The 15,256-nt window shown below is 42.8% G+C and overlaps 1 protein-coding gene across 3 annotated transcripts in view; it reads right to left on the bottom strand.

The window, feature by feature from the left end:
- The window catches only part of SH3KBP1 (SH3 domain containing kinase binding protein 1), a 346,074-nt gene that overhangs the window by 283,538 nt on the left and 47,280 nt on the right, over positions 1–15,256 (bottom strand). Inside the window, exon 2 of one of the 3 annotated variants that reach the window (XM_060086462.1) lies at positions 13,869–14,026. The exons of 1 other annotated variant lie outside the window; for it this stretch is intronic. In XM_060086462.1, the coding sequence (XP_059942445.1) occupies positions 13,869–14,026 (158 nt within the window). Of the gene's footprint in view, positions 1–13,868; positions 14,027–15,256 lie in introns of those variants that run through there. One more of the 3 variants, XM_060086463.1, reaches the window with a different exon arrangement.

The following is a 15,256-nucleotide window of genomic DNA, read 5'->3' as shown; positions in this document are numbered from 1 at the left end:
TTCACAGAAGTTTTTAATTTCTTCTGACAGAAGAAATCTGACTGATTTTTTTTTCTTTAATGTTCTTTCGGTGTGATGTCTAAGAACTCTTCACCTAGGCCTAGGTCCTAAAGATTTTCTCTTGTGTTTAATTCTCAAACTTTTATAGTTTTATGTTTTACATTTAAATCTATGATCCATTTTGAGATAATTTTTATAAGGTGTAAGGTTTAGGTAGAGGTTCATTTTTTGCCTCTGGCTGTTCAACCGACCCAGTACCATTAGATGAAAAGAATCTTTCCTTTATTGAATTGCTCTTGTACCTTTGTCAAAGATCAGTTGGGCCTATTTGTGTGGGTCTATTTCTGGGTTCTCTATTCTGTTCCATTGACCTCGGTATCTATCCCTCCACCAATACCACACTGTCTTAATTACTTTAGCTATTAAAGTAAGTCATAAAATCGAATAGACGCCTTCTACTTTGTTCTTCTTTTTCAAACTTGTTTTACCTATTCTAATTCCTTTGATTTTCCATATAAATCGAAAAACAAGCTAGTCTACAAAAAAACACTTTACTGGGACTTTGACAGGAACTACAGTAAACCTATAGATTTGGGGAGAACTAACATCTTCACCTTGTTGACTTTTCCAATTCACGAATATGGTATCTGCCTCTCCATTTATCTCGATCGCCTTTGAATACCTTCATCAACATTCTGTAGCTTCAGCACACACATCATGTCCATGTTTTGTTAGATTTATACCTAAGTATTTCAATTGTTTTAGGATTGATTATAAATGGTATTGTGCTTTTAATTTGTGTTTCCATATGTTCATTTCTAGGATAGAGAAATAATTTTTGTGTGTGGACCTTGTATCCTGTGAACTTGCTGAATTTACTTATTAGTTCCAGGAGTTATTTTGTAGATTTTTGGGATTTCCTACATAGAGAATCATGTCATCTGCAAACAGGGACAGTTTTATTCTTCCTTTCCAATTTGTATGTCTTTTATTTCTTTTCTCAGCATTGTGCTGACTAGGACCTCCAGTACTGTGCTGAATAAGACTAGTGAGAACAGACATCCTTGCCTTGTTCCTGTTCCTGGGGCGGGGGAAGCATTCAGTCTTTCACCACTTTTAGCATGATGTTAACTGCAGATGCTCTTTATCGAGCTAGGGAAATTCCCCTATATTCCTACTTTGCTGAGAGTTTTTATCATGAATCTCGAATTTTGTCAAGTGATTTTTTTGCATCAGTTGATAGGATTATGTGATTATTTTTTCCTCCTGTAGTCTGGTGATATGGTGGATTACATTCATTGATTTTCAAACAGTGAAGCAGCCTTCCATACCTAGAATAAACCTCACTTGGTCATAGTACATAATTCTTTTTATATGTTGCTGGATTTGTCTTGCTAGTACTTTGTTGAGGATTTTTGTGTCTATGCTCTTGAGGGATATTGGTTTGTTGGGTTTTCGTACTGTCTGTCTGGTTTTGGTATCAAGTTGTAATGGCCTCATAAAATGAACAAGAAGGCATTCTCTCCTCTTGTATTTTCTGGAAAAGATTATGTAGAATTGCTGCCTGTTCTTTAAGTGTTTAGTGGGCATCTCCAAAGAAACCTTCTAGTCTTGGAGATTTCTTTTTTGGAAGCTTTTAAATTATGAATTCAATTTCTTTAACAGTTATAGGACTACTGAGATTACCTATTTCATCTTGGATGAGTTTTGGTAGTTTGTGATATTCAAGAAATTGGTCCATTTCATCTAAATTGTCAAATGTATGTGTATAGAATTGTTTGTGGTATTCTCTGTCTTTTTAATAGCTGCAGGATCTGTAGTGATAGCCCCATTTTATTCTTAATATTGCAATTTGTATCTTCTTTTTTATCTTTTTTAGTCATCTCAAAGATTTAACCATTTTACTCATCTTTTTAAAGAACTGGCTTTTTCACTGATTTTCTCTGTTGTTTTTCTGTGTTCAACTTTAATGATTCCTGCTCTTATCTTCATTATTTCCTTTCTTCTGCTTGCTTTGGTGGGGGCAGGGGATCTTTTCCCTTTCTAGTGTCTTGAGGTAGGAACTTAGATTATTGATTTCAGATCTTTCCTCCGTTCTGACTTAAACATGTAGTGCTATAAAATTTCCTCTCAGCACTACTTTACCTGTGTCCCATAAACTTTAATATGCTGTGTTTTCATTTTCATTCACCTTGATGTATTTTTTAAAATTTACTTTGAGACTTCCCCTTTGACTTATGAATTATTCAGAAGTGTGTTATTTGATTTCCAAGTGTTTGGAGATCTTCCTATTATCTTTCTGTTGCCGGCTTCTAGTTTGATTACATTATGGTCAGAGAACATACTCTGTATTATTTCCACTCCTTTAAATAAATTAAGGTCAGTTTTACGACCCAGGGTATGGTCTAACTTGGTAAATGTTTCATGAGTACTTGAAAAAGATGTGTTTTAGGCTGTTTTTTGAGTGGAGTGTTCTATAAATATTAATTAGAACTGCTTGGTTGATAATGTTGTTCAGTTCTTCTATATCCTTGCTGATACCTTATTTAGTAGTTCTTTCAAATGCTGAGAGAGAGATGCTGAAGTTCCCAACTATTATTATTGTAGATGTGTCTGTCTTTCAGGTCTATCAGTTTTTGCTTCATGTACTTTGCAGCTCTGTTGTTTGGTTCATACACATTTAGGATTGCTGTGTTTTCTTAGTGTAATGACATTTTCATCATTGTGTAATGTCCCTCTTTGTCTCAGGTAATTTTCTTTGCTCTCTAGTCTACTTTATCTGATATTATATATAGCCATTCCTGCTTTTTCAAAAATTAATGTTTACATGGTATAGCTTTTTCCACCCTTTTACTTTTAATGCACCTATAGCAATATATTCAAAGTGAGTTTCTTGTAGACAGCACATGATTAAGTCACATTTTTTATCCATTCTGTTATCTCTATCAATTGGTATATTTAGACCATTTACACTGAAAGTAATTATTGATGTTAGGGCTTAGGTGTGCCATTGTATTATTTGTTTTCTCTTTATTTCCTGTTTATCATTCCTCTTTCCCCTTTTTCTTGCCTTCCTGTGAGTTACTTGTACATTTATCTATAGACTTTTTGAGTATATCTCATTATATACTTTTTTTATTTTTTAGTTTTTTAGCGGTTTGGGTTTTTTTTTTTTAGTTATTACAATATACATATGGAACTTACCAGAGACTACTGGTATCAATGCTTTCCCATTTCAAGTGAAGTGTAGAAACCTTACTTCCATTTGGGTCTTCGTTGCTGCATGCAGGCTTTCTCTAGCTGTGGCGAGTGGGGGCTACTCTTTGTTGCAGTGCGTGAGCTTCTCACCACGGTGGCTTCTCTTGTTGCGGAGCACGGGCTCTAGGCACGTGGGCTTCAGTAGTTGCAGCAGGCGGGCTCAGTAGTTGTGGTACACGGGCTTAGTTGCTCCGCAGCATGTGGGATCTTCCCAGACCAGGGCTTGAACCCGTGTCCCCTGCATTGGCAGGTGGATTCTTAACCACTGTGTGACCAGGGAAGTCCCTCTCCCCACTTTTTAATATTCTTTTTAAAAAATATTTATTTATTTGGCTGTGCCAGGTCTTAATTATTTATTTGGCTGCGCCAGGCCTTGGCTGCAGCGGGCTCCCAGTTGCGCCATGTGGGATCTACTTCCCTGACCAGGGATCGAACCCGGGCCCTCTGCATTGGGAGCGCAGAGTCTTAACTACTAGACCACCAGGGAAGTCCCCTCTCCCCACTTTTTAAACATAATTTTCTCATATAGTATCTCTACATATATTGACATCACACCAGATGATATTATAACTTATGCTTCAACCATTAAACATAATTTTAAAAGCTAATAAGGATAAAAACAGCCTATTAAACATACTTCTATTTTTAACCATCCACTGTTTTTGTTTTGCTTTGTTTTTTTTCTTTCTGGAGTTCCAGGCCTCCTCCTGTTATCATTTACTTTTCTGTTTAGAGAACTTTCTTTAGCCATTATTTAAGGGTGGGTCTGCTGTTGACAAATTTTCTTTGTTTTCCTTCATCTGAGAATGTTTTTATTTTCTCTTTATTCCTGAAGGATATTTTCACCAGATGTAGAACTCAGAGTGGAACGTTCTTTTTGTTCAGCGCTTGAAAATGTTGTGCACTTCCTTCTAGACTCCATGATTTCATATTAGAAATCCACTGTCATTCAAATAATTCTGCTGCTATGGGTAATACATTGTTTCTCACTCTGTTTTTTCTTTGTCTAAAGACACAGCAGTTTTGAGAATTTTGATTATTATGTGTCTTGGCATAGATTTCTTTGGGTTTATCCTGTTTAGGTTTTGCTCAGCTTCTTGATTCTGATGATTTATCCCTTTTGCCCAGTTTGGAGAGTTTTTACCCATAATTTCTTCGAATACTTTTTATTTCTATAGTCTTCTCTTCTCCTTCTGGGACTCCAATGACACAAATGTTAGACCTAATATTATTGTACCAAAGGTCTCTGAGGCTCTGTTCAGATAGGGTAAATTTTATTGATCTGTCTTCAACTTCATTGATTCTTTCCTCTGTCATCTCTATTATTAAGATCATCCAGTGAACTTAATATGGTGATTTATTTTTCAGTTCTATAATTTCCATTTTTTTAATATCTCTAATTTTTGCTGAGATTTTCTAATTATTTGTTTGTTTCAATAGTGTTTGTAATTGCTCATTAAAGCATTTTTCTGATGGTTACTTTTGTCAGACAGTTCCAACATCTGAGTCTTCCCAGTGTTGGTATCTGTTGATTGCCTTCTCATTTAAGTTCCAATTTTCCTGGTTCTTGGTATGACCAGTGATTTTCTTTTTTACTGTATCCTGGGCATTTGAGCTATTATGTTATAAGACTCTGGATCCTATTTAAATTTAGCAGGCACTGACCCTATTTAGATTAAGCATATAGATCCTGGGCTACTTTTGTGGGCTGTGATGCCAATGACAGTTTAGTTTCCAGAGCCCTTGCAAGGCTATTCTGGTCTTCTTCATGTGTGTTACCTAGAGGTCACTCTGAAAACCTGGGTGGCATTTCACACTGTAGTTTATTTTCTCAGACTTTTTGGCACATTAATTCTGGTCAGATTCATGTATGTGTTGGTCAGGATTTTGCTCAAGATTTCCTACATGGGTTTAATGAATCCCTTTCTCCAGCTCCCTCCTCTGCAAGATCTTCCCCACTATCTAGTGGAGAGGGTGAGGGGGGCCACTTACTACTGCTGAGCCCAGGGCAGAGGGTGAGAGTCCAGACTTCCCATTTGGTCTCCACTGACAATATGTCAGTAGGGAAGGAGCAAACTGCCCCAGATACAGTTTGCTATCTGTATTTTAAGCCACACACAACCAGGCTGGACTCTTATCTAGAGGCTTGGGAGGATAATCCACTTCCAAGCTCACTCAGGTTGTTGGCAGAATCCAATTTTTGAAGCAGGAGGTCTGAGGTTTCCGTTTCCTTGCTGGCTGCTAGCCAAGGTTTGCTCTCTGCTCCAATAAAGTTGCCTGTATGCCTTCTCACATGACCACTCCATCTTCAAAGCCACAAGTCCTCCTCACACTTTCAATCTCTCTGACTTCCTCTTCTGCCACTAGGCAGAGAAATTTCTCTTCTTTTAATGGCTCACGTGCTGTGATTAAGCCCACCTGGATATCTCTCTTTTGTAAAGTCAACTGCACCATATAACATAACACAATTACTGGAATGATAGCTCATCACATTCACAGGTTCTGGGGATTCAAATAGGGGAATCTTGGGGACCATTGCTAGAAATTCTGCCCACCTCACTACCACTGGGTAGAAGGCAGCGTTTAGTCCAGTGTTTAGTTAATCCAGAGTATCTGCAATCAGAATGTATTAATTCTAATGGACTCACATAGAGCACTGTTTACATATTGGTACGTTGTTTTTGTATTTGTGGTACACATTTTTGTTTTCACAATTTCTAGCATGATTATGTTTCCTTATATATTCATAAACGTACTTTAGAAATAACATAATATTTTCAAATGTAGAACTACAGGTCACAGGCTACCAAGCCATGTGCTTGAGAAAAGATATTAAAGAGGATGACACTGCCCATCAGTCCCATTGTACAAAAGGAGTGCCCAAGCTTCATCAAGCAGCAAGTCACATGAACTTTAAAAAATATTCCAAGGCCCCTACACCAACTCCTGCCCCTACTCCAAACTTCTGACGATGTAGTGTGCCTGGAGCAGGGCCAGACTGGAGACTCACTGGTTTAGGGTCCCCTGTGGGACCGCCACACTATACAAGTTTAAGTGGCCAGTAATGATCACAGCAACATCTTACATGGTTTAGATTTTGACCTGTTAGAAAGCTGGGGTTTGAAACACATGATTCCAAAGTCCCTTTCTAAGCTCAGATTCAATAATCCGGTCATTAAGAAAATAAAACTCCATTATGCATAATCAGCAAGATCAACTCGGTCAGAGGACCGCTCTCCCTGAGTCACAAGACACCCCTCCCCCCACACACACACACACTTCCCACGCTGCAAGTGACAAAGCCTGAGGAATCTGCCAACTGGTGTGGCTTTTAATGGCAACACACTTGTCTTTAATTACTCCGGACCCTTCCTGGAGTACCATTTTTTATAACAGCATCTAACAGGCTCCAGTTGTTAGTTTTAAGATTTTGTTCCCTAAAAGAAAACTATATATTGAAAGTTTAAAGAATAATTCGAGTTGGAACTGGTTGTTTGCAAGGGTCCCATGGATGGGGAACAACTAGATAGTCACACAACTGAAAAGACAACCAAGATTCTTCTGAAAAGCATATCCTAAACACCACAAAATAACAAGCCTCCTTACAAATGAGTAAAATGAAATATTTTCCTGAATTGACTTGCTTTCAGAATTCATAGGAAAAACAGCACCAGCCCATAAATCCAGGCAAAGATTGCTCTTTTGAGTTGAAATACCTGATTTCTGAAGAGAGTCCTTTAAAATACAGAAAACAAGTTCACAACCATGATTCTGAATATAGAATAGCAACCTGGAAATCTCTACTTGATGCCACTTGTAAAGTAACTTTGTAATTTTTTATTAACTCAAGACTAGCAGGGGCTTCCCTGGTGGCACAGTGGTTAAGAATCCGCCTGCCAGTGCAGGGGACACGGGTTCGAGCCCTGGTCCGGGAAGATCCTACATGCTACGGAGCAACTAAGCCCGTGTGCCACAAGTACCGAGTCTGCACTCTAGAGCCGGCGTGCCACAACTGCTGAGCCCATGCTCCACAAGAGACGCCACCGCAATGAGAAGCCCGCACACCGCAACAAAGAGTAGCCCCCACTCGCCGCAACTAGAGAAAGCCCGTGTGCAGCAATGAAGACCCAACGCAGCCAAAAGTAAAAGTAAATAAAATTAAAAAAATAAAAGACTAGCAGAGTAACTCAGAGGCTTCTCTCCGAGTGGTACAAATGTGCAAAATACTGACAGGACACTCGGGGAAGGTAGGATGCAGCGGGTAATAATGGTGAGGGGCTTAACCCCATCAGGACAATTTGGACACCCAGCTAATGCTGCCTGCTTGAGCTCAGGGTCTAGCGCCAGTCTGCTCGAGTTCCAAAGTTCTCTGCTCCTCATAGCTTGTCTTTTAACCTTAAGATGCCTCAGTTATCTCTTCTAAAAAATGGGCATGATAAAAAAAAATGGTACCTATGCCATAGAGTGGTGTAAAGGACTTAATGAGATAAAGCATGTGAAGGGCTTAGGCTCATTCCTGCCTGGCGTAAGTATTCAACAAATTTTAGTCCGTATACACGGACAGACAAGAGCAGATTACACATAATGCATACAAAGCCAGGCAGCCAGCAAGCCTGCAAGAGAATGTTATCATTATTATTCCATAAAATAACACAGCAATCAGGGCCAAAAGATAACTGTAGGTTCATTTAGCGTGTTCCAACAGAGCTGCCTGATGAATCCAGTCAAAACCCTCACAAGTGGCATTTTAATCAGGACCATATTTGCAGAACAATGTCTAACATGTGCGCCCCAGAGTAAAGTGTGACCAAAGGCCAGGTCACAGGAGCTAACGCTGTCCTCCTGTGGAAGAAGTTACATTCGTAATGATACCTTGTTCCTTTTCAGGCGTCTCATTCGTGCTCACAGCCTCTGGCGCCAGCACGTCGAAGCCCAGTCCGGTAAACGCTCCCTGAGGAGTTCGGCAGACCCCACCCCCGAGCACATCACCGCGAGAGTCTTGCGCAGGAGGAGGCTGTGCACGCTATGAAACACGCCTGGAAAACTCGTGCCACCTTTCCAAGAGAGACAAGTACCTTGAAGACAATATCCCATACACTTCACAAAATCAGTGGCCCTTGGAGTGAAAAAGCAAAGTGAAATTGGATCCAAGAGATCTACTTCAGGGTCTCTGAGTATAGGAGAGCAACTTGGAAATCTCTCTGTTATGCCACTTGTTGAAGTAAATTTGTGATTCCTTCTGAAATCAAGACAAGCAAAGTAAGCGTGAGCTTTGTCTCACACTGGTGCAAATAGGCAAAAGCCTCACCTTCCACCTCATCGATGAAAAATATGACCATTTTCACCAGCCACTTTACACAAATACAAAAAAGGCTCTGGATATGCCAGAGAGAGATCTAAAACACCTAGGAGATGAAAGCTGAGGCAATAGGAAACCGAGCTGAAAACTGTTACACTCAGCAGAAGACCTGCAACTACAAGTAAACACACCTCGGCCTTCGACAAAGGGGCCTGTGGCTGCGGTGCGTGCTATGCGCACAGAGCGACTTAAAGATCAACAAGCACATTCTTTTAACCCCTGCTGCAGCTTCCTGCTTTCTACTCGAGAGCCTGGGTCCCGCTGCCCCTCACCAAAGGTCGCCCCCCAAAGAAGGCAGACCCGAGCATGGTGGCCCAAGCCATGGGTTCAAGGCCTCTGCCTTTTGAAATTCCTTTGTCTGTCTGTGGATACATGTCAGGAGAACTCAGGGAAAAGTCTGCTAATAAATCCTTTGCTGGACTCATGGCCACTGTTGTCTGTCTCTGAGGTAAGGTTCTGAAAGGGGGACACTGGTCAGTGAATCCAACCTGGGGAAAATGAACCCCTGTGAAAGAGCCCACATCTGCCTCTCATTGGTGGCTGTCCTTCTGTTCTAGGTGGTAGTTTCAGGTCTCAGGAGAGCAGCCTTTTTTTTTTTTTTTTTAAATGAATGACTTTGAGGATTTCATCCCTAGTGCCTCCTACTATTATATCCCATATTATGGTCTATTGTGGTTTATGCAGAAAAAAATACCCCAAACTTGGAAATGAAGCAAAAAATGATCATCGCGTGAACTTTTAATGTCATGCTGATCCATTTTCTAATAAGTGTGCCCCCCGCACCACGAAGGGTCATCTGATTCCCTCTGAAAACATAACCTGATTTAACCAACTCTTTATTAGGACATTTTACAACTCTATAAAAGTCTGAGGATAACATGTAGGAAAACAACAAGGTACGCCATAGCCCCTTTTTCTTTTCTGGTAGAGATGATAACCCCAGAGGTTAAGACTTTACTGTCCTCTAAGACATGAACCCATTTTGATCTTCTTTGTCCTTTTTTAAAAAATTTTATTGAAGTATAGTTGAATTTACAATGTTGTTTTCATTTTGATCTTCTTTGAACATTCCTCTTTCCATGGACTTTTTAATCAGTTCCTCACATCATCACTGAATCAGTTTTGTTCATATGCTAGTTCTCTCATTAGATGAGTTCAATAAAACTCTGACACATGCTCTCTATTGGCATGTTTTTAACAATCTAAGAATGAGCCTTTGATAGTTCATGGGCCCAACAATCAAATGATCCCTGGGACATTGTGTTCTGTGCTTAAGGACCCCTCAGCGGTCATACTCAAAGGTCAACCATGCAAAGACCAGCACATTCAGGCACAAATGAGGCCCCAGCACAGGTGGGACACCCCTCCTCCACAGAGGCCACATATTTAAACAGAGAAAAACATATAAGTTGAAAGTGGGGGAGGGCAGTAATTCCACTCCTACACGTATATACACAAGAGAAATGAGTGCCTGTCTCCATAAAATACCCAAACTGGAAACAACCCAAATGTCCATCCACAGGAGAGTGGATAAACAAATTACAGTTTATTCATAAAATGGGATACTATACAGCAAGAACAAAGTACTGCTATACACAACAACATTCTGTCGTGCAAAAGTAGCTATATATAAAAGAGCACATATTGTATTATTCCATTTACATGAAACTCCAGTACAGGCAAAACTAACCTATGATGACAGATTACCTATGAGAGGGGGAATGACTGGGAAAAGGCATGATGGAACTTCCTAGAGGGATAGAAATAAAATTGATCTGGATGATGCTTACGGAAGCACGCACTTACATTAAAAAAATTATCAAGCCAATAATTATGACTTCAACATTTTACTCTATATAAATTGCACCTGAAAATGAATAAATTTTTTTAAGGAGGAGGGATAAAGAAAAATGTATTCTAAAAGAAGTGGATGAGAGAGGTATAGAGAAGAAAGGGAAGAGGGATTTTAAAAGATTCTTCTTCTACATGTACAGTAAATAAATTAAATAAGAACTAACTAAATAAAAGAAAAAGAGGAACAAACCCAAAAGGCTATGGGGCCTGCTTAGGTACATTTACGGGTGCCAACAAATCTCAGCCCCAGAGCTGGCGAAGCCCAGGCATCTTCTTAACAATGGGGTGGCCCGACTGCCTGGTATTTTTCCTTTGAGGAATTGAGACAATACAGAGTTGCGGGTGGATACTGAATCCCCACACTTTAGGTGATCACGTTCATTTGGGACACTGATTAAGGATCCGATAAATGAATCAAGAAAATGCTTAAGGTAAGCTCTCTGACAGTGGTAACACTGGCATAAAGGTACACAAATAAACAACGGGATGCCTCAAGATTACCCAATTCAGTCTGGGGACAAATGATTCTTAAGCCAAATAAGGCATGTGTAAACCCACTTCCAAAACTATGAACTTATGCCAATATGATTATTATTACCTAAAGATGTATTTTCAGCTTCTAGAAGTCTCTACAGCAGTGTTCTTTATTGTTAAACTCTACGGCCTCCACCTACTGGATTTTCAATAATAGGCCTAAAACATTCCCAGTGGGTGAAGACTTGAAGATAGACTCAGCCATCCAAAAGAAGAGAAGTTTCTTTTTCTGCCAAGTCTAACAGCCACAAGTGGTACAGCCCCAGCCGGTCCTGCCACATCCTCTCTGGCCCAGGTGGAACAAGCACCTCCCAAGCATGAGACTTCCCCTCCCTGGAGGTGCTCTAGCCAAGGTGAGACAAGTGTTAGGCAAGGGCAATGGCTTTCAGGCCAGGGGAGAGGGTCCCTTCCTTCACCACAGGGACAGCGGCACACTCGGAAGGTGGCCGGCCACATGCTAAGTGATTTCCACGCACTGTCTCCTCTAATCCTCAGACTAGCCTGATGAGGTAGTCGAGCTCGGGCGGGGGGAGAAACCCAGATGGCACACTCGAGTTAGGTAATCTGAGGTGGGATTAATAAAGAGACTTTTACAAAGTAGGTGAGGTAGAGAGATGCTCCGGGGCGGCAGCTGAGGGCTAGAAACAAGGGAGCCCCAGGCCTGCCGGGACGAGGGGAAAGGAATGTATAGAAGAAAGGGACTTGATGGGAGCAGCCACCATCTGGCGGAGGGACACAGCCAGACCCAGGCAAGCCTAGAGCGGGGAGCCGGCGGGATAACCCCTGACCTTGCTGGCCTCCCGCCCGCCATCTCCCACTAGCCTCCCCTTGAGACAAAGCCCGTGGGCCACCGTGGGGCAGGATCCGCTGCCGTGGCCCACGCTGGCCCAGTCCAAGGCCGAGCAAATGGAGCAGGCTGGATAGAGGTCCTGGCGGTGAAGCACATCACCCCACTGGTCACAGTGACGAGCTCCTGTTCCCCGGCGTTGCTGGGGCTCTTCCCGCGCTGCCCTCCCTGCCCTGGCCTCCACAAACACTTATGGTGCCCCGGCCCTGAGCAAAGGCCAACCTCGAAGTTTCAGAGTCTGTGGATTTGTGGTTTGGAATAAGCCAACAGGACACATTAAAGGCTTCCAAAGCAGGGCCCACCTTCTAAACGGGAGTTGGAGTCCCTTCTCCTTCCCACAGTCCTCCCCTCTCACTCCTTCCTCCTTCATCTTCACTGAAAGCTTTGCCTCTTTTATCCAGAAAAGTCCCCCTTCCAACCCAGAATGACTCAACTTCAAGGATGGTCCTCATCCCCAAATTGGGGATTTTGTTTGGAAGGGCAAAAGAATTCACCCTCATTTACACATCAGTAGACTCAACCTAAGGGGACCCAGATGTGAGGCTTTCCTCCTCTTAAAATGGGAGAGAGAGGGCTGCCAGGTTCAACTGTAGTCCAAGAAAAAATGTCTATCCTCCCACGACTGTTCACAGAAAGCAAGGTTTATCAGCATGTAACCCACAAAACTCTCCCCAGCTTTCTGCACACCAAGAAGAAAGAACAAGGAAAAAGTTAGCAGGATCCTCTGAGGCAAGATCCTGAAGAAAGATGAAACTGGCTTTCTATTTGTTCTAGACAGGGGGTGGGGGGGCGGGGTACCGGTAGAGGGCCCAGGGAGTGAAGCCTGGAGCATATCACTGTTCTTCCTCAACAACCCCCTTCCAAAAAACCCTCCCATGTAGCCCACACGGCTCTTTAAGGGGGGCACCTGCTTCTCTGGGCCCAGCGTCCCCTACACCACCTGCCCCCCACGGCCCCAGGTCTCAGGCATGGTCTGGTGCCACCGGAACTACAGCAGGGGCCCCGGGGATTCCTGCACGCAGATCTCCCCACCAAGAACAGGCCCATCTGGCCCAGCGCTGGGCAGGAAGGGTACAGTCCAGGGACTTTTTAGACCCACTTGGTATTTCCCTCTGGGATCAGCCTGCAGGTGATTTCCCACCCACCCCCCCTTTTTTTTTAACCTAATTCCCACTATTATTTACAACTGTGTGGTATGAAATTTCTTAACATGACTGAGTTACATTTTTGTAATTAACCCTTCTGCAAAGAGCATAATTTTCAAAACCTTACTGAAAAAATAGATTTTACTCAATGCTTCATGGCCATAAAGGGGAAAAGGAAAATAATACTGCTCCTATCAAAAAAGCAATATGATACAAAGGTAGAAACATGGCATAATTGGAATTCTGCATTTAGTTTGACTGCTACTTGATTTAAGTGGTCAAAACTGAGTTTCGGGCTTCCCTGGTGGCGCAGTGGTTGAGCGTCCGCCTGCCGATGCAGGGGACACGGGTTCGTGCCCCGGTACGGGAGGATCCCGCATGCCGCGGAGCGGCTGGGCCCGTGAGCCATGGCCGCCGGGCCTGCACGTCCGGAGCCTGTGCTCCGCGACGGGAGAGGCCACAACAGTGAGAGGCCCGCGTACCGCAAAAAAAAAAAAAAAAAAAAAAAAAAAACTGAGTTTCACCTCCATTTTGAATGGAATGGTAAAGGGCAAGAGTCTCTGAAACTATCAAAGCATATAAAAAGTCCACAGATAAAACAATTTGACAAGCTTGACATTTTTCCAGCATTTTCTAAGTGATACACAGTTTGGAAAGAGAACGTTCCGGGCCTTAAGAAAGTGATTTCAAAACAAGTATCCCCCGATATCAAGGGCAAAGCTATACGTGCTCCTCTTGACAGCATACAAGAGGTCAAGCTGTCAACTCATCCTCTTAAAGAGTCCCATGAAATTCCTCCTCAAGTGCCGCCACAGCTTTGGTCAGTAGAACCCACACAGGAGACAGGAAAAGGGTTTCGCTTTGTACTCACTCTTACAAAGTTGTCAGGGAACAAACCTCTCCTGCCATTGATCTGTCCCTCCCACCAGCCTCCATCCTCCTTCCTGATGTTGGTGATGATCTCACCCACGGTGATCGTCAGCTCATCGTCGTGCTGGGCCTGGTAGTCAAACTCCACTATGGCCTCCACTGGAAGGAACAGGGACCAAACAAAAACAAGAACAAAACAAAACAGCACTTTAGATCAGATGTTGGAGAAGTCCAAAGCCCAGCAGCCCTGGAAGGCCAGGAAAGTCATATTCAAGGGGCTTCCCCTCTACCAATACTTAAAACAACAGGGCCACACACGGTTGCCCGACTTTGGTTAACCTGAGGCCTGTAGCACAGAAACCACAAAGTGCTGGTCTGCGGTCAGGCACAGGCAGAGTGGCCTACAGGTCTCAGGGCCAGCAGGGGCTTCAGAGGGGAAACCACACAATGACAGAAGGCCAACAACACTTGTGCACCACCCCGCCCCCGGACGGAGTCCAGCATCATTTCCCCAGGTGCAGAGGTGGCAGATAACTACAGGTGCAGGTTTGGCTCTCAGATGCTCTCTCCTTCACCAAGACTAGGTGATGCTAACCTCTCTGGGCCTCAGTTGTGCAAAATGTGGGTGATGATCATTCCCACCCTACAGAGATAACGCCCGCCTCTCAGCGACAACTCGTGTGAACACAGCCGATAACAGAGGGCCCCGCCAGCCCAACCAACAACTCAGACCGCTCACACCTGCGGGCACAACTGCCTTCATGACAGATGGCTTCTTAGGCAGCAATACCATTTTAAACTGTTCTCCCAATCCACGGTGATTTTGTATACTTGGTAATAGGTGGAGGCAACCCATGAGGCAGACGGGTCTTCTGGTACCGATGCAAATTAGCAGAGCCAACCAATCCAGAGGCTGGTTAGTTTATCTATACATGGATTAAACAACTCATGCAGTCTTTGGGCCTCGCCTCATGCCCACCTCAGTCAATCTCCTGTCCTTTTCCTTTTTTATTTGCAGCTTGATATGAATGAATGGATGGACGGACGGACGGATGGACAAAGGGAGAATGAATAAATACAAGGGTAGTGAAAATTAGGTGTAACCCCAAGCAGCGAATTAGCAACTTAGAAATTATAGTAAAAGAATGGAAGTGGAAAAGTTAAGTGAGCTCTATAAAGAACACATATGCAAAAATGAACTCAAAATGGATCGTAGGCCTGAATGTAAGAGCTAAAACTGCAACATTTTTATAAGAAAGCATAAGAGAAAATCTTAGTGATCTTGGGTTTGGCAAAGATTTCTCCAATGGGGCTTTGGTGGCGCAGTGGTTAAGAATCTGCCTGCCAATGCAGGGAACACGGGTTTGAGCCCTGGTCCGGGAAGATCCC

Source organism: Mesoplodon densirostris, chromosome X (genome assembly GCF_025265405.1).
Source record: "Mesoplodon densirostris isolate mMesDen1 chromosome X, mMesDen1 primary haplotype, whole genome shotgun sequence".
Taxonomy (NCBI): domain Eukaryota; kingdom Metazoa; phylum Chordata; class Mammalia; order Artiodactyla; family Ziphiidae; genus Mesoplodon; species Mesoplodon densirostris.
This window is presented reverse-complemented; position numbering and strand designations above follow the sequence as displayed.